This window comes from Mercenaria mercenaria, chromosome 8 (assembly GCF_021730395.1).
Source record: "Mercenaria mercenaria strain notata chromosome 8, MADL_Memer_1, whole genome shotgun sequence".
NCBI lineage: Eukaryota > Metazoa > Mollusca > Bivalvia > Venerida > Veneridae > Mercenaria > Mercenaria mercenaria.
In genome coordinates, this window is record NC_069368.1 from 30312546 (window position 1) to 30332687 (window position 20142).

The following is a 20142-nucleotide window of genomic DNA, read 5'->3' on the forward strand; positions in this document are numbered from 1 at the left end:
GCTGATTGACTAGAACCGCCCACACAGTTCCTCATGAACATGGAACTTAAACTCATTATACAGTCAAGATAACTACATACACAGTCTATCGCTGATTGACTAGAATAACTACATACACAGTCAATCACTGATTGACTAGAATAACTACATACACAGTCAATCGCTGATTGAATAACTACATACACAGTCAATCACTGATTGACTAGAACCAACATTTATTTAACAATTAGTATTACAATTAGTAGTACAATTTAATCAGTAGTTTTGATAATCTGAATTTGTTAAGTAACTTCTATATCTAGATACAAAAGCTAAATTGTTAAGTTATGTTAGCTTCTGAGTTTGTAATAAGCAGGTTGACTAAATGCCTATTTCTCACTTCTAGTAAGTTAACACACAATAACCAACACGGCTGTGTTTGTAAGCAAACTGCCTAAAGGTCCATCTCCCACTCCAAGTAAATAAGTCACCACTCATGACCTACCTGAGTTTGTAAGAAGCAGATTGTCTAAATGCCTATCTCCCACTCCAAGTAAATAAGTCACCACACAATAACCAGCTGTAAAGGAAAGTCAACATGTAACAGTTGTTTGATGGATATATGTTAAGATTCTGTATATAATTATATTTTAATATCGGAATTCATTGGTTAAACATCACAACAACACAATTATAGGCCATATGACAACATTCCAGCTTTTCATTGTGAATGATGACCCTGTGTGCCTCCCCAAGCATTATGACTGGCACAAGCTGATACCTGTGTACAACCAATGATCTTGCAAGCCAACTGGATGGTTTCCTCATATGAAAGAGTTCTACACTTCAAGTAAGATTTAACAAGAGGGCCATGATGGCCCTATATCGCTCACCAGAGTTGATCTGGCCTACTGACCTAGTTTTTGACCCAAATAACTCAGGTTCAAACTTGACCTAGAGGTCATCAAGACAAACATTCCGACCAATTCTCATCACTTTCATACTTAAACTGTTGAGTCTAGAGTGTTAACAAGATTTTCCTTTGATTTGCCCTAGTGACCTAATTTTTGACCATGCATGACCCAGTTTCAAACTTGACCTAGAGATTATCAAGACAAATATTCTGACCAAGTTTCATAAAGATTGGGTCAAAAATGTGGCTTCTAAAGTGTTAACAAGCTTTTCCTTTGATTGACCGGTGACCTAGTTTTGACCCACATAACCTAGATTCAACTTGACCTAGTGATCATAAAGACAAAATTCTGACTAAGTTTCATAAAGATCGGGTCACAAAGTTTGCTTCTAGAGTGTTAATAGGTTTCCTTTGATCTGACGGTGACCTAGTTTTTGACCCCACATGACCCAGATTCAAATTTGATCTAGAAGTCATCAAGACAAACATTCTGACAAATTCTCATCAGTTTCAAACTTAAACTGTGGACTCTAGAGTGTTATAAGATTTTCTTTGATTGGCTAGTGACCATATTTTTGACCACTGACCCATTCAACTTGACTAGAAATCTCAAGACAACACTCTGACAAGTTTCATAAGTGGATCACAAATGGGCCTCTAGAGTATTAATAAGCTTTCCTTGATTTGAACGGGTGACCTAGTTTTCAACCCAACATGACCCAGATTCAAACTTGACCTAGAGGTCATCAAGACAAACATTCTAACCAATTCCCATCAGTTTCAAACTTAAATTGTGGACTCTAGTGTGTTAACAAGATTTTCCTTTGATCTGGCCTAGTGACCTAATTTTTAAACCCACATGACCCAGATTCAAACTTGACCTAGAGATCATCAAGACAAACATTCTGACAAAGTTTCATAAAGATTGGGTCAAAAATGTGGCTTCTAAAGTGTTAACAATCTTTTCCTTTGATTTGACCGGGTGACCTAGTTTTTGACCCCACATAACCTAGATTCAAACCTGACCTAGTGATCATAAAGACAAACATTCTGACCAAGTTTCATAAAGATTGGGTCACAAATGCTGCTTCTAGAGTGTTAATAAGCTTTTCCTTTGATTTGACCGGGTGACCTTGTTTTTGAGCCCACATGACCCAGATTCGAACTTGACCTAGAGGTCATCAAGACAAATATTCTGACCAATTCTGATCAGTTTCAAACTTAAACTGTGGACTCTAGATTGTTAACAAGATTTTCCTTTTATCTGACCTACTGACCTAATTTTTGAAACCACATGACCAAGTTTCGAACTTGACCTAGAATTCATCAAGACAAACATTCTGACCAAGTTTCATAAAGATTGGATCACAAATGTGACTTCTAAAGTGTTAACAAGGCAAATGTTGACGCATGACGCACACCGGACAATGACCGGTCACAATAGCTCACCTTGAGCACTTTTTGCTCTGGTGAGCTAAAAACCACAGCAGTGGGGGAGGGGGGGTGCAAGTGCTCTAAAGTCAGACCGTAACAACTTGGCCACAGGGGCCAAAAATTGAACATGTAGTGCAATAAATATTTCAAGACAGATTTCTACCTGTTATCAGGATTCTGGCTGAATCTAAGACAGACATCTGAACTTGGTTTTATTATGTCAAACCAACACCTGTGTTCATCATCACTCTAATCATCATTATCGTTCATCATCACCATCATCATCATCTTTCATTCAGACAATAAAACAATTGTTGACTAGTAAGCCGTAAAATATGACATTAAGAAACAGGTCATACTGACCTTGACTTTGCCTCTGTCAATATGACATTCTGTGCATGAGTATCAGATCATATTCTTTGGATGAATCAATAATTGCATATAATTTGAATTTTTTGAATAAAAATAACCAAACCCTTAGTGTCAGTAGATTTGCAATTTGACCTTAGCTACCATTGTGACCTCTTGCAAAACATAAACTTACCACAACTTTTTACATAGTTGTCCATGACTTCTGGCTGTATCCCATATGGTGCCCCCTCACATGGACCTTGTTTTCGGAAGTAATTTTGTATAGTTCCTTCCTTATCAAGGACCTCAGCCACTGACAGGGATTCTATGCACTGTACAAAACCTACAGATACACAACGGAAGATAGTCATATTACATTTTTGACACATTAAACAATGCAATAGAGGTACTATTGTTGGTGAAAAGAGATACGAAAACTGTTGCAATCTTGCTTAAAATTAAAAAATACAAAAATACTCAAATTTCCCTCTTTCTTTTTTGTTAAACTAGAAATGCTTTTGTGAAAAGTGCATGTCTCCCACAACTGCCTAATCATCTAAAAAGTAAGTCAGTCTTTAGTGTTTACTTAATCCACATGTGCATGCACTTTCTTGACACCAAAAGGACGTCTATACTACTACTTTTAAAAGGAGTATAGGCGCCGGTTTACGGGCAAAAAAATGCGCAAGAAATCTGAGTATTTTTTGGTAACTCAAGGGCCATAATTCCGAAGTGCCTAAACCGAATTGGCTAGTTATCGAACTTGGCCGAGCACTTATTGGCAGACACATTTTGTTGAAGTCTGGTGAAGATCGAATGAGAAATGTTCTACTTCTGAGTGCGGACAAGCTTTGTGACAGACACACATACAGACTGGAGTAAATCAATACGTCTCCCACACCACTGTGTGGTGGGAGACATAATTAGGCCAATTTTTAAGATGAATCTATTTTCTAAGCAATTTCCTGTAACTTACCCCTAATACTTACTTTGTAACTTAAGCCAGTAATATATTCTTTAACTTATAGCTGTAACATACCCCTGTATTTTACTGCTGTAACATATTCCTGTAACTTACTGCTGTAACATATTCCTGGAACTTACTGCTGTAACATATTCATGTAACTTACTGCTGAAACATACTCCTGTAACTTACTGCTGTAGCATACTCCTGTAACTTACTGCTGTGACATATTCTTGTTACTTACTGCTGTAACATACTCCTGTAAGTTACTGCTGTAACATACTCCTGTAACTTACTGCTGTAACATACTCCTGTAACTTACTGCTGTAACATATTCTTGTAACTTACTGCTGTAACATACTTCTGTACCTTACTGCTGTAACATATTCTTGTATCTTACAACATACTCCTGTAACTTACTGCTGTAACATACTCTGTATCTTACTGGTGTAACATACTCCTGTAACTTACTACTGTAACATACTTCTGTAACTTACTGCTGTAACATACTCCTGTAATGTACTGCTGTAACATATTCTTGTAACTTACTGCTGTAACATACTCCTGTAACTTACTGCTGTAACATATTCTTGTAACTTACTGCTGTAACATACTACTGTAACTTACTGCTGTAACATAATTCTGTAACTTACTGCTGTAACATATTCCTTTAACATATTCATGTATCTTATTGCTGTAACTTTTCCCTATAACTTATCCCTGCATTTATTCTTGTAAAATATTCCTGCAACTTATTCCTGTAACTTATAATAAGTTACTGAAAATATTCCTGCAACATATTCCTGTAACTTATTATAAGTAACTGTTACATATTCCTGAACTTATCCTTGTAACTACTTAGTTAGTAGCTTTACTAATGATGCCTGGCTCTTGATAAGTTCTGTCCACTCAATGCTTCCATTGATACTAATATTACTTTACATTTTGAGACGTCCCAGCAGTTTATGTTGCTTGATTTTGCCCCTCAGTAATCTGACTGAAATTCAAAGATAGCCTCAAAGACTCTGGCTCCATGGAGTGGGCTCATGACACTGGTTGCATCAAGTGGCTCTGGCTGCATTGAGTGAGCCAATGTGACTGGTTGCATCAAGTGGGCTCATGTGGCTCTGTTTGCATTGAGTGAAACCTATGTGAACTGTTGCATCAAGTGTGGCTCATGTGATCTGGTGCATTGAGTGAGCCCATGGACTGGTTGCATCAGTTGGCATTCATGTGACTCTGGCTGCATTGAGTGAGCCAATGTGACTGGTTGCATCAAGTGGGCTCATGTGGCTCTGGCTGCATTGAGTGAACCCATGTGACTGGTTGCATCAAGTGGGCTCATGTGACTCTGGCTGCATTGAGTGAGCCCATGTGACTGGTTGCATCAAGTTGGCTCATGTGACTCTGGCTGCACTGAGTGAGCCCATGTGACTGGTTGCATCGAGTGAGCTCATGTGGCTCTGGCTGCATTGAGTGGACTCATTTCGATGGTTGTACCAAGTGGGCATACGTGACTGGTTGCATCAAGTGGGCTCATGTGACTGTCTGCATCAAGTGGGCTCATGTGACTGCTGCATCAAGTGGCTCATGTGACTGGTCTGCATCAAGTGGGCTATGTGACTGGCTGCTTTAAGTGGCTCAGTGACTGGTGATCAAGTTGCTCAGTGTGATTGTACAAGTGGGCTCATGTGACTGGCTCATCAAGTGCGCTCATGTGACTGGTTGCTTCAAGTGGGTCATGTGAAGCTGCATCAATGGGCTCATGTGACTGGTGCATCAAGTGGGCTCATGTGATGCTGCATCAAGTGGGCTAATTAGTGACTGGTTCATCAAGTGGCTCATGTGAATGGCTGCATCAAGTGGCTCAGTGACTGTTGCATCAAGTGGGCTCATGTGATGGTGCATCAAGTGGTCATGTGACTGGCTGCATCAAGTGCGCTCAGACTGCTGCATCAGGTCAGCTCATGTGATGTTGCTCAAGTGGGTGCATGGACTGCTGCATCAAGTGGGCTCATGTGACTGGCTGCATCAAGTGGGCTCATGTGAGTGGCTGCATCAAGTGGGCTAATGTGACTGGTTGTATCAAGTGGGCTCATGTGAATGGCTGCATTAAGTGCGCTCATGTAACTGGCTTCATCAAATGTGCTCATGTGACTGGTTGCATCAAGTGGACTCATGTGAATGGCTGCATCAAGTGCGCTCATGTGACTGGCTGCATCAGGTCAGCTCATGTGACTGGTTGCATCAAGTGGGTGCATGTGACTGGCTGCATCAAGTGGGCTCATGTGACTGGCTGCATCAAGTGGGCTCATGTGAGTGGCTGCATCAAGTGGCCTCATGTGACTGGTTGTATCAAGTGGGCTCATGTGAATGGCTGCATTAAGTGCGCTCATGTGACTGGCTTCATTAAATGTGCTCATGTGACTGGTTGCTTCAAGTGGGCTCATGACACTGGCTGCATCAAATGGGCTCGTTTGACTGGTTGCATCAAGTGGGCATATGTGACTAGTTGCATTAAGTGGGCTAATGCCACTGACTGCATCAAGTGTGCTCATGTGACTGGCTGCATCAAGTGGGCTCATGTGACTGGCTGCATCAAGTGGGGGCATGTGACTGGCCGCATCAAGTTTGCTCATTTGACTGGTTGCATCAAGTGGGTTCATGTGACTGGTTGCTTCAAGTGGGCTCATGAGACTGGCTGCATCAGATGGGCTCATGTTACTGGCTGCATCAAGACTTATGTGACTGGTTGCTTCAAGAGGGCACATGTGACTGGCTGCATCAAGTCAGCTCATTCGACTGGTTGCATCAAGAGGGCTCATGTGACTGGTTGTATCAAGTGGGTGCATGTGACTGGTTGCTTCAAGTGGGCTCATGTGACTGGCTATATCAAGTGGACTCATGTGACTGGTTCCATCAAGAATACTTATATTGCTCATGTGTCCGATGTTTTAATGAATTCTTTTTTTTACACTTTTTATTTTGCTAGTATTAGAGGATAAGGCTTTACAAATGTCCAATTTCAAGCAAACACATATTATTATAACTCCGCTTTGACTTTTCTTACCGTGTTTCGTGCTTGTAGCCAGAACTTTATATGGCGTCAATTTCAAATCCAAATTTTCTTGTCTCAGCAACTGAAAGGGAACCCATGAAATAAGTAAAACACGAGTTTATAAAAAAAATTAAAGAACATATATTTACTTGTATTTGAATACAGGACATTGTTACCATTTACTATATACAGTTGAATCAGATATATCACGACAGGCAAATCTGAGACTATTAATTATGTTCAAGTTGATGTGTTTTAGCGGAAATATACTGCGGGTCGATCATATAGTATGTGATTGTCAAAGAAATATATAAAGATGAGGTACAATTTGTGATGTTTGTTGTTTGAGAGCGATTAGTGGTTTTGCAAAATTGAAACCGGTTTTACATAGTAATCGAATCGGATCTCATTAACCGAGTAATCGTCCAAGTCCTAATTACGTCGAACTTCGGATACGTCGATGCAATTTTAGCAGTCCCTTGAACATCGAGATAATGGTATTTGACTGTATTTTATGTTTGAGAAAATGCAATCATAATCATTTAAGATGCATTCTGACATGACCCAATTTGTTTTCCTATTCAGCAAAGAAGACTAAAAGCTGTGTTATTATGTGAAAATTAACTGTTTGTACGTCACAGTTATCACATCTTAGCATAAAACTTCACAGCAGCACACTGGGAAAGAAACCCACAAAAAAACAGGCAAATATTAGGTGAGTGTCATCAAGGATGTATATGAATAATCCCTGGTAACATGTTAGAATTGAAATAATATATCTCATATATACAATTTCTTGAAAGAAATCCCTGGTAACATGTTAGATATGTATTATTACATCACTTGGGTTGTGCCCGCGTGATATAACTCCTTCACATCTTAACTCCAAACAATGATTTTATTCATTGACAAATCATTTTTTGCAATATATTATTTGTTAATTATTACAACAATTCACTACTTTCATCAGGAAGCAAACCTATAACAAGGATGTCTCAAGTGGATCCCCCATGAGCCTAATGCTTTCCTTAGACAAAATATCTTCAGTCGATTGTCCTCCACCTCTAATTCAAGAGAAGTTGTCAGTTACACCAAGAGAAAAAGTCTGTACTGGTAAAGAATCCAGAAACAACATTAACCTAATCAACTACTGTTACATTCAATGATAAACACTCAACCCTATCTATAAAGACCACTGTTGGGAGAGCCAAAATGTGGTCTTTTTCAACAGGTTAAAATATACTACATCACTGTGTTCAAATGGGAAATAAATACATATGGTCTTTTAAGACAGGTGGTCTGTGTTCTGAGGTGGTCTTTAACCTTTACTCCGCTAAATTTCTAAAACGGACTGGTCCATCATTCAATTTAAGCAGTATCACTTATCATTCAAATGGGTGTTCACTGAAACTTTACTGACAGAATAGCGAACAGTGCAAAAGCTGAATCACTTGCCACCAGTAGGCTGAAGGTTAAAGCTATTAGCCCACAGTGTTGTGGTGGATTTTATTTTTTCGACATGTCCATGTCAAAGTTTGGCATAGACTACATATATAACACTGAACTAGAAATGTGTCCATGGGACACAGATGCCCCCACTACATGACATTAAAATGACAATTTTTTCCCAGGTCAGGGGCCAAAAATGACAATTTTTTCCCAGGTCAGGGGCCAGAACTCCTACAATACTGAATGAATCCGGATACGAAACCCCAGGTGCACAACTGCACATGCTGACCAACATTCCTGTAAACTTTGGTGACTCTAGGTCAAATACTTTTGGAGCTACGCATGACACAACATTAAAATGACCCATTTTTAACTAAGTCAGTGGCTATAACTCCTACACGACTGAATGAATCCGGACGCGAAACCCCAGGTGCACAACTGCATATGCTGACCAACATTCCTGTAAACTTTGGTGATTCTAGGTCAAATACTTTTGGAGCTATGCGCGACACAACATTAAAATGACCAATTTTTTACTAGGTCAGGGGCCATAACTCCTACATGACTGGATGAATCCGGACGCCAAACCCCAGGTGCACAACTACACATGCTGACCAACATTCCTGTAAACTTTGGTGACTCTAGGTCAAATACTTTTGGAGCTTTGCGCGACACAACATTAAAATGACCAATTTTTTACTAAGTCAGGGGCCATAACTCCTACATGACTAGATGAATCCGGACGCGAAACCCCAGGTGCACAACTACACATGCTGACCAACAAGCCTGTAAAGTTTTGTGACTCTAGGTCATATACTTTTGGAGCTAGGCGCGACACAACATTAAAATGACCAATTTTTACAAAGTCAGAGGCCATTACTTCTACATGACTGAATGAATCCGGACGCAAATCCCCAGGTGCACAACTACACATGCTAACCAACATTCCCGTAAAGTTTTGTGACTCTACGTCAAATACTTTCAGAGCTACGCGCGACACAACATTTTCGGACAGACGGACAGACGGAAGGACGGACGGACAAGAGCAAATCTATATGCTCCCCCCAAAGTGGGGGCATAAAAATTCTGTAATGAGTAACAATAAGTGTTTGCTATTGGTAAACAGGCATGAAGTTGATGTTCTGCTGAGAATGTCAGCTTGGTTTGATCATGATGACGTCATTTTCTTTTGCATTGCGTTGCAGGGCCATAATACGTTCCTGCTTTGCCATAGAAAGTGCATAATTATGATACGTAAAAAGGTGTGATAACAGCACATGAGATGGGGAATATCTCTGTTAACATATGCTTACTCTCTCCTGTAAAAACATTGCCTAAAGACGACAAAAACAACACTAGAATGGGGTAAAATATCTGACTTTTGTACAGAGGTGTTTGCTCTTCGAAAGTGTTCACAAAGATTTAATTGTAGGGTTAAAAATTTACCCTATCCATCAGTGTAAACATCTGCAGCATCAACTGGTCTTGTCGCAGGTCATCTCCATGTTTAAATATAGTAACATAACTTTTGTCATCAGCAGTGTGGAATGTCAGTTTACATGGCATCAGGTTACTCTAAAAATATAAACAGATGTCTATTTATATTTACATATGTTTAAATATAGTAAGTGGTTTCTAAATATAGCTTCAACTTCATTTGCAAACTAGCACAAACTGGTAGATACTTCGAGAATTTTCAGGCAGTAACAAAGCTACTATTAGCCACAGGCCTATGTTCAAGTAAATTACATGGTATTTAAACAAGAGGGCCAAGATGGCCCTTGGTCGCTCACCTGAGAAACATACCATAACAGTGTAAACATGTTTGACCTAGTGATTTCATGGAAACAAATATTCTGACAAATTTTCATTAAGATTGGACCAAAAATTCAGTCTCTTAAGTGTAAACAAGTATTTTATCCTGTCACTTGCAGTATTTTCGACCCAATATCAGGGTGCCGTATATCTTTCTTGATATACTGTCAGTTGACACGTGACCAGTGATATACGTCAGTTGATCATGTGACTTATGATCGATATTGTTGCATAAGAATTTGCATTGAAACCATCACCATTGTGTTGAACGTCGAACTAAGAAAATGGTGGTCAAATAATGAGTTTATTCAAAAACAAGAAGTATTACGATTTTTAATTGTAACCACATTACTGTGTCGGTGATTACTTCATTATATAAGTGACGTCATTACGTATATGACGTCATTAAAACGGTTGTCCAACGCATTATTTTGTAAAATTAATTGCCAATATCAGAAAATGAATAATGACAAATAAATAAATAACAGTTAGTGCCTAAGATGGAGAAATTTATCTGGCCGGCTCTGGACATTACAGGTTCGCCTTCAGCTCACCCGATAACCTCCTCCACCTTGCCAGATAAACTTTCTCATCTACGGCACTAACCTATTATTCTCTATTTCTTCAATTTGACCTAGTGACCTAGTTTTTCAGCCAAGATGACCTACATTCAAATTTGATCTAGATTTGATCAAGGCATTCATTCTGATCAAATTTCATGAACCTCAATTGAAAAATACAGCCTCTATCACATACAAAACGTTTTTATTTAATTTGTCCTAGCGACCTAGTTTTTGACCCTAGGTGACCCATACTCAAACTTGATCTTAAATTCATCAAGGCTATCATTCTGACCAAATTTCATGAAGATCAATTGAACAAGAGCTGTCTCCATAGGATGACACATGCCCCCGATGGCACTTTGAATGAATAGTTATGGCCGATATTAGAGTTTAGGACCTTTGACCTACAGACACGTCGTCTTACTGTGGTACACATTCATGCCCAATAATTTTAAAATCCATGCATGAATGACAAAGATATGGACCGGACAACGCCCATCAATGCACTATCATGAAATATGACCTTTAACGTCTAAGTGTGACCTTGACCTTTGAGCACGGACCTGGGTCATTTGCGCAAGACACGTCGTCTTACTGTGGTACACATTCTTGCCAAGTATTTGAAAATCCATCCATCGATGACAAAGATATGGACCGGACACGCCCATCAATGCACTATCCTTTAACGTCTAAGTGTGACCTTGACCTTTGAGCTACGGACCTGGGTCATGCGCGCAACACGTCGTCTTACTGTGGTACACATTCATGCCAAGTTATTTGAAAATCCATCATCGATGACAAAGATAGGACCGGACACGCCATCAATGCACATATCCTTATATGTCTAAGTGTGACCTTGACCTTTGAGCTACGGCCTGGGTCTTGCGCGCGACAAGTCGTCTTACTGTGGTTACAACATTCATGCAAGTTATTTGAAAATCCATCCATCGATGACAAAGATATGGACCGACACGAAAATTTGGACAGACTGACAGACGACAGACTGCAGACTGACAGAACGACAGACCGACAGACGGTTCAAAAACTATATGCCTCCCTTGGGGGGCATAAAAATCCAGTCTCTATTGCATACACAAGGTTTTTCTTTGATTTGACCTAGTGACCTAGTTTTTGACCACAGATGACCCATATTCTAAACTGACCTAGATTTCATCAAGGCAATCATTCTGACTAAATATTATGAATATCCAGTGTAAAATGCAGCCCCTATTGCATAAACAAGGTTTTTCTTTAATTTGACCGGGAGACCTAGTTTTTAATCCTAGATGACCCATATTCAAACTCGACCTAAATTTCATCCTGACAAACATTCTAATCAAATTTCATGAAGATCTGGTATAAAATGCAGCTCCTGTTGCATACACAAGGTTTTTCTTAGATTTGACCATGTGACCTAGTATTTGACCCCAGATGATCCATATTCAAATCTGACCTAGAATTCATCAAGGCAATTATTCTGACCAAAATTCATCAAGATCAATCGAACAAGAGCTCGTCGAACACGAAATACCCCCTTGATGCATTCAGTAATTGCACAAGGAACAGAAATTATATGCTCACTGTAAACAAAAGTTCTACCATTCTGGTTTATTCTGACCTTGACCTTTAACCTATTAACCTAACAATAGATTACAGAGTGATCTTGGTGCCATCCACTGAGCCATTTTTGAATGTTCCAAATTTCAAGACTAGCTCAAGTCAAAATCAAGGTCAAATTTCATTTCAGTACAAAACAATGTGTATGTGGTCAAAATTTGAAAGCTGTGGCTTGAGAAATGTGAAAGCAGGTCACTAGATCAATTTCAAGGTCAAAGTTCATTTCGGTAGACAGAACTAATGCATGTGCTTCAGATTTGGAGGCTGTAGCTTGAGAAATGTGAAAGTAGGTAATAGGTAAAAAATCAATGTCAAATTTCAATTCAGAACACAAAAATATGCATGCGGGTACTCAAATTTGAAAGCCTGTAGCTTCAGAAATGTGAAAGTAGGTCACTAGGTCAATCTCAAGATCAAAGTTCATTTCGGTACACAAAACTATGCATGTGGTTCAAATTTGAAGGCTGTAGCTTGAGAAATGTGAAAGTAGGTCACAAGGTCAAATTTTATTTCGGAACACAAAACTATCCAAGTGGTCCAAATTTGAAGCCTATACCTTCAGAAATGTGAAAGTAGGTCACTAGGTCATTCTCAAGATCAGAGTTCATTTCAGTACACAAGACTATGCATGTGGTTCAAATTTGAAGGCTGTAGCTTCGGAAATGTCAAAGTAGGTCACTAGGTCAAAATCAAGGTCACATTTTATTTTGGAACAAAAACTATGCATGTGGTCCAAATTTGAAGCCTGTACCTTCAGAAATGTGAAAGTAGGTCACTAGGTCAATAACAAGGTCAAAGTTCATTTCGGTACACAAACCTATGCATGTGGTCCAAATTTGAAGGCTGGAGCTACAGAAATGTGAAAGTAGGTCACTAGGTCAAGATCAAGGTCAACTCATGTCAAGGTTCATCTTGCCACTCAAAACTATACATATGGTCCAAATCTGAATGATGTAAGACATGGACATGAAGATTCTAAGTTTTTCTTTATATAAGTCTATATGAACCATAAATACCCCTGGGGCGGGGCCATATTTGACCCTAGAGGGATAATTTGAACAAACTTGGTAGAGAACCACTAAATGGTGCTACATTACAAAATATCAAAGCCATAGTCTTTGTGGTTTGGACAACAAGATTTTCAAAGTTTTTCCCTATATAAGTCTATGTAAACCATGAGACCCCCATGTTTGAGCCATATTTGATCCTAGGGGAATAATTTGAACATTCTTAGTAGAGGACCATTAGATGATGTCATAAACAAAATATCAAAGCCCTAGGCCCTGTGGTTTTGGACAAAAGGTTTTTCAAAGTTTTTTCCTATATAAGTCTATATAAACCATGTGACCCCCGGGGTGGGGCCATATTTGACCCCAGGGAAATAATCTGAACAATCTTGGTAGAGGACCACTAGATTTTGCTACATACCAAATATCAAAGCCCTTGGCCCTATGGTTTTGGACAAGATCAGAAACTGTTTAACTGTTCCTGGCCAATGTGACCTTGACCTAATGACCTCAAAATCAATAGGGGTCATCTGCTGGTCATGGCCAACCTAACTATCAATTTTCCTGACACTAGGCCAAAGCGTTCTTGAGTTATTGCCTGGAAACCATTTTACTGTTGCTGGTCAATGTGAGCTTGACCTTTGACATACTGACCTCAAAATCAATAGGGGTCATCTGCTGGTCATGATCATCCTCCCTATCAACTTTCGTGACCCTAGGCCTAAGCGTTCTTGAGTTATCATCTGGAAACAGTTTTACTGTTCAGGGTCACTGTGACCTTGACCTTTAACATACTGACCTCAAAATAAATAGGGGTCATCTGCTGGTCATTACCAACCTCCCTATCAACTTACATGATCCTAGGCCCAAGTGTTCTTGAGTTATCATCCGGAAACCGTTTTATTATTCAGGGTCACTGTGACCTTAACCTTTGACATACAGACCTCAAAATCAATAGGGGTCATCTGCTGGTGATGACCAACCTCCCTATCAACTTTCATGATCCTAGGCCCAAGTGTTCTTGAGTTATCATCCGGAAACGGATTGGTCTACATTCCGACCGACCGACCGACCGACATCTGCAAAACAATATACCCCTCCTTCTTCGAAGGGGGGCATAAAAATACAGCCTCTATTTGCATACACAAGGTTTTTCTTTGATTTGACCTAGCGACCTAGTTTTTGACCCCAAATGGCCCATAGTCGAACATGGCCTAGATTTCATCAAGGTAATCATTCTGACAAAATTTCATGAAGATCAGTTGAAAAAACAGCTTCTATCAAATACACAAGGTTTTTCTTTGATTTGACCTAATGACCTAGTTTTTGACCCCAGATGACCCATTTTCGAACTTGGCCTAGATTTCCTCAAGGTAATTATTCTGACAAAATTTCATGAAGATCAGTTGAAAAATACAGCCTCTATTGCATACACATGTTAGATGTTGACAGACGACAGATGCCAGATATCGAGCGATCACAAAAACTCACCTGAGCATTGCTCAGGTGAGCTAAAAACAGAAACTTGTGTTTAAGAGTAGGCTGGCTTCTGTCCGCATGTTTGTACTGTCACATTTTTCATACAAGAGGGCCATGATGGCCCTATATCGCTCACCTGTTATCATTGCACTTGAGGACAAGAAGGTCCTCAGAAAAAATATCTAAAGTCCAAAGGACAGGAACAACAAAGGGAATAAATTTAACCAAAAAGAAAAAAAAAATTCTTACAAGGTACAGATATGTCAAAATACACCTAAAAATTGCAGGAACCATCCATATTGTACCTTAGGTTTTTCCCTACGGCCAATAATAAAAAAGTTACTAAAAATAAGCTATTTATAGTAACGTAAAAGGGAAGTAATTAAAAAAAATTATTGTAAGTGAACAAAAGAAGGATCTGCCAATTAAATCAGTTGACATAAATGAAATTTCAGATCAGTATCTTCATTAGTTACGGAGATATACCCATTTTAATTTGAAATAAAGGGAGGTAATTTGACATAAAATCAGTCCATAGTTATCTACCCTGATTGGCTCAGTCCAACTAATGACAATAATGAAATTTCAAATAAGTCCTATAAGTACTTACTGATATAAATCCATTTTGATTACAATCAGGGGAGGTAATCAGATATAAAATAACTCTGGAACCTACGATTGGATCTGATTTGTCAAAATAGCTAATTTTGGCCCTTTCTGGGGCCATAACTCTGGAACCCATAATGGGATCTGGCCAGTTCAAGAAAGGAACCGAGATCTTATGGTGATACAAGTTGTGTGCAAGTTTGGTTAAAATAAAATCATAAATGAAACCACTGTCGTGCAGACAAGAAATTGTTGATGCACGGACGGACGCACGGACGGACTGACGACGGACGAAGGGTGATCACAAAAGCTCACCTTGTCACTATGTGACAGGTGTGCTAATAAAAGCGGATGAAACTGCAGTGGACCAAAGCAGGCTGTTTCTGCATTAACATTTATTCTGCCCCTGGCTCCTAACATAGGTATGGTTTAGCCATCAGACAAAAATGTGCTATTTCAGAGGCTTAAAATTTACTTATAAAATGTTTGCTGTATTTACAAAATATAACCATGCAGCCACAGAGCCAGGCTAGTTTAAGAGAAACCTGCACTGCAATATAATAACTGGTAAATTAATACTTAACTTGTATCTAAGAGAAACTCAAGTTTAAATATAATATGGTATCTAAATACAGTAACTTTTGTTTATTAATAATAAGAGAAACCTGCATTTGAATATAACAACTTGTCCACCCCTTTTATCTACCCCTCACCACCCCATCCCTATTTTTCTGTATTTTGCATATATTTATAATATACCTGTTGTTGGAATTTTTAAGTAACCCTTATACTATATTTTTACATTATAGCTACTTTTTGTAGTGGGCCTTCTTTGCAATGCATGGCTGTGTTTGGGATGATCTGTGCTTCTGGGAAATCTACCCTTACCTTTTATCTTTTATGTCTACATAAATACTGAACCATGTAAATCTAAATACAGAAACATATGTTTAAGAGCAACCTGCATTTAGATTTAATAGCTGGTGTCTAAATACAGTAACTTGTGTTTTCTGTAATTAACCTAGGATCTTACCTTAAACAATGATGCAGATTCAGGATCTATGGCATTAACTTTGACATCAGGATCCAGCGGAAGAGGTAACGCCTCAAATTCAGAGAAGTTAATCTTGCATACTTCCGAATCTTGTAGCAACGCTTGTAACTTCTCAATCTATAAATATACAAGATACCAAATACAGTCAAACCTGTGTTAAAGACCAGCTCAAATAAAGGCCACTGCTATAAAACCTGCTTAAAAAGGCCACAATTTCCTTTTCCAACCTTACACTGCTAAATTTTTAAGCCCCCCTACAAAGAAGGGGGGTATATTGTTTTGCAGATGTCGGTGGGTCTGTCGGTCAGAATGTAGACCAATCTGTTTCCAGATGATAACTCAAGAGTACTTGGGCCTAGGATCATGAATCAGTTGATTGGGAGGTTGGTCATCATAAGCAGATGACCCCTATTGATTTTGAGATCAGTATGTCACAGGTTACAGTGACCAGGAACAGTTAAACGGTTTCTGGATGATAACTCAAGAACGCTTGGGCCTAGGATCATCAAAGATGATAGGGAGGTTGGTCATGACCAGCAGATGACCCCTATTGATTTTGAAGTCAGTAGGTCAAAGTTCAAGGTCACAGTGACCTGGAACAGTTAAACGGTTTCCGGATGATAACTCAAGAATGCTTGGGCCTAGGATCGTGAAAGTCGATAAAAGGTTAATCATGACCAGCAGATGACCCCTATTAATTTTGAGGTCAGTAGGTCAAAGTTCAAGGTTACAGTGACCCGGAACAGTTTAACCAATTCCGGCCGATTACTTGAGAACGCTTGGGCCTAGGATCATGAAACTTGATAGGAAGGTTTGTCATGACCAGTAGATGATCCCACTAGATTTTGAGGTCAGTAGGCCAAAGGTCAAGGTCACACTGACCCAGAACAGTTAAACCCTTTCCGGATAATAACTTGAGAACGCTTGGGCCTATGATCAGGAAACTAATTAGGGAGGTTGACTGTGACCAGCAGATGACCCCTGTTGAATATGAGGTCAATAGGTCAAAGGTCAAGGTCACACTGAACCAGAACAGTAGAACATTTGTTTACAGTGAGCAAATAATTTCTGTTCCTAGTGCAATTATCGAATGTATCAAGTTCTACGAGCTCTTGTTATAATGAACTTTCCATCTTCCAATTTGGACAGTACATTAACTCACTCACACAGACTAAATGGCAAACAGTGCAGATAATGATCAGACTGCACAGATGTGCAGGCTGATCATGAATGATTCATGATCTACACTGGTCGCAAAGGCAAAATAAATCAGGTCCAGTATGATAAGGGTTAACAATATAAACATGCTCCATGTTCACAAAACATTTTAAGTCTCAGCTAAGTTTGATTATGAAACTTAATTTGTCTTTTGTATCTAAATTTAAAGTTTAAAACTAAATTTTTAGAAACTATTTTGAAGTGACTATTCAATAATGATGGTCTGTCTCAGTTGGAATTTAATCTTGAAGTTTAAGTAAAACTGATACTAAAATTTTAAACTCAAACTCGGATGAGAACGAAAAATGTTTTGTAAACACAAGGCCAGATTAATTTACCTGTGCTGTCAGACCACCTGTCAACAAAGCCATTCCTATATATTAAATTTACCTTAAAGCGACTTCTTGATATTTTCAGGGTTAAAAAAATCCCTTGAAAAAGTACTTGAACTGCATTTTGTGGAACTCAGACTTTGAGTCACTATCCCTTAAACTGTGACTTTAGTTCCTAATTGTTATACAGACATATTCAATGTGAGGCAATTATCCAAGTGGCTTGTGGAAGGTTGGTTTGTTATACCTAGATGCTTGAAATAATGTTAGAAGTTATTTCACAATCCCTGACTGCCTCTGTAGCCTAGCGGTAGAGTGAAAGTCACAATATGATCTAAATTAGGTTAGTGACTTGAAACCTTATTTACAAACAAACAAATACCTTTTTCTTCCTGTTTCCACTTTCCCTAGTGACCATTTTAACAAGGTTGACAAGTTTGTCCATAAACGTCTGCTGCCTTATCAACATTGCTCTTCTATGCCGGCAGTCCTGACCTCCCTATGAAACAGAAAGTGGACAATAAAGTTGCACCTAACACTAACTCACGTTTCATTGTAATAACGCACATCAAACACATTTGAACAGTACCATACTGATGAAATCCACTTAATGCCATGATAAATCCACTTCATAACATGATAAATCCACTTAATGCCAAGATTAATCCACTTAATGCCATAAACAAAATGCCATGATAAATCTACTCAATGCTAAGATAAATCCACTTAATGCCATGATAAATCCACTTCATAACATGATAAATCCACTTAATGCCATGATAAATCCACTGAATGCCACATAAATTTAATGCCAAGATTAATCCACTTAATGCCATAAACTAAATGCCATGATAAATCTACTCAATGCCAAGATAAATCCACTTAATGCCACACACTTAACATCATGATAAATACAAGTCTTATATATTACATAAATGCATTTAATGCTTGAGGAATCTACAATGCTGAATGGTGACTTGCTACTGTTGAATTGACTAGATCTGCTATTAAATGGTATTGTAATTTTCAGCATACATAATGTAGATAGGACAGAGTTTATTAACGTGATATTCAAACCTTGACCAGTACATCACTGAACCGTCTGAACACACTGTAATACATGTCTTTAGTTTTCAGGTCTTTCTCCGATTCATGGTCCTCGTTTTCAACCATCAGGTACCTGTAAAGAAGAACATTATTCAATTTTTTGCTCTATTTTATTTCAGTGAAATATTTTCACTGTTTCAAAGCCATAAATAATCAGTTTTATATTTCACTGGTACAAAACTACATTTGAAAGTAGAAGATATTTAATGAATTATACACAAAAGGGAAAGAGGTATATAATTATTGCATGAACAGAACAAGAGCTCAACTATTCAACAGCCTTGTCAATTGAATGAAAACAAGAGCTGAAAAAAGGGGAATAATTTTGCAAAATTACAAGCAGAGTTATGGAACCTGTGCAATGCATATCAGATCATCACAGTGACCAAGTGTTAAGTTTCAATCCATTCCCATTAAAGAGTACTGAGACACCAGCTTACATACAAAAACTTAACCAAAAATTGCTAAGGTGAACAAGGGGCATAATTTTGTAAACAAGAGGGTCATGATGGTCCTAGGTCACTCACCTGAGATACACTGCTTTCTTCAACAGTTTTTGGAAAATTATTACACAAGGAAAATGTACAGTTTATATGTACAGTATATTTGTACAATCTTTGTACAGGGCCAGCAGTTTCTGACAATGATTTTAAAATTGGGGCGACTGTTTCTGACAAGAACAATTTTAAAGTTTGCAATATACACATATAGAGAAGACATGACCCCACTCCCTGGCAACCATGTTTTTTGACGAATCAGAATAATTTGGACAATCTTGGTAAAGGGTCACAAAAGGACCATTTGTGTGAAATTATTTTAAAATTGGGTGAGTTGTTTCATACATGAAGATTTTTAAATTTTCCATTTATACATACATATAGGGAAAAGTGACCACGCCCTCTGGTGGCCATGTTTTTTTGCCAAACTGGAAAAATCTGAATCATCTTGGTAGAGGGTCACACAAGGACCATTTGTGTGAAATTATTTCAAATTCAGGCCAGCAGTTTCATACAAGAAGATTTTTAAAGTTTCCATTACATACATATAGGGAAAAGTGACCACGCCCTCTGGCGACCATGTTTTTGGACAAATCAAAATAATTTGAACAATTTTGTTAGAGGGTCACACAAGGACCATTTGTGTGAAATTATTTTAGAATTGGACCAGCAGTTTCATACAAGAAGATTTTTAAAGTT

General features: G+C 38.5%; 2 protein-coding genes across 2 annotated transcripts in view; one reads left to right on the plus strand and one right to left on the minus strand.

Moving 5' to 3' along the window:
- LOC123566596 (uncharacterized) overlaps positions 1-20142 on the plus strand; it is a 58052-nt gene that overhangs the window by 29473 nt on the left and 8437 nt on the right. The gene's annotated exons all lie outside the window — the stretch shown is intronic.
- Positions 1-20142, minus strand: part of LOC128558998 (phosphatidylinositol 3-kinase catalytic subunit type 3-like) — a 72118-nt gene that overhangs the window by 9751 nt on the left and 42225 nt on the right. Inside the window, exons 12-18 of the mRNA XM_053549653.1 lie at positions 18917-19019; positions 18222-18338; positions 16269-16406; positions 9595-9723; positions 6712-6781; positions 2871-3020; positions 485-559 (exon numbers count right to left, since the gene is read on the minus strand). Of these exons, the coding sequence (XP_053405628.1) occupies positions 485-559; positions 2871-3020; positions 6712-6781; positions 9595-9723; positions 16269-16406; positions 18222-18338; positions 18917-19019 (782 nt within the window). The remainder of the gene's footprint in view (positions 1-484; positions 560-2870; positions 3021-6711; positions 6782-9594; positions 9724-16268; positions 16407-18221; positions 18339-18916; positions 19020-20142) is intronic.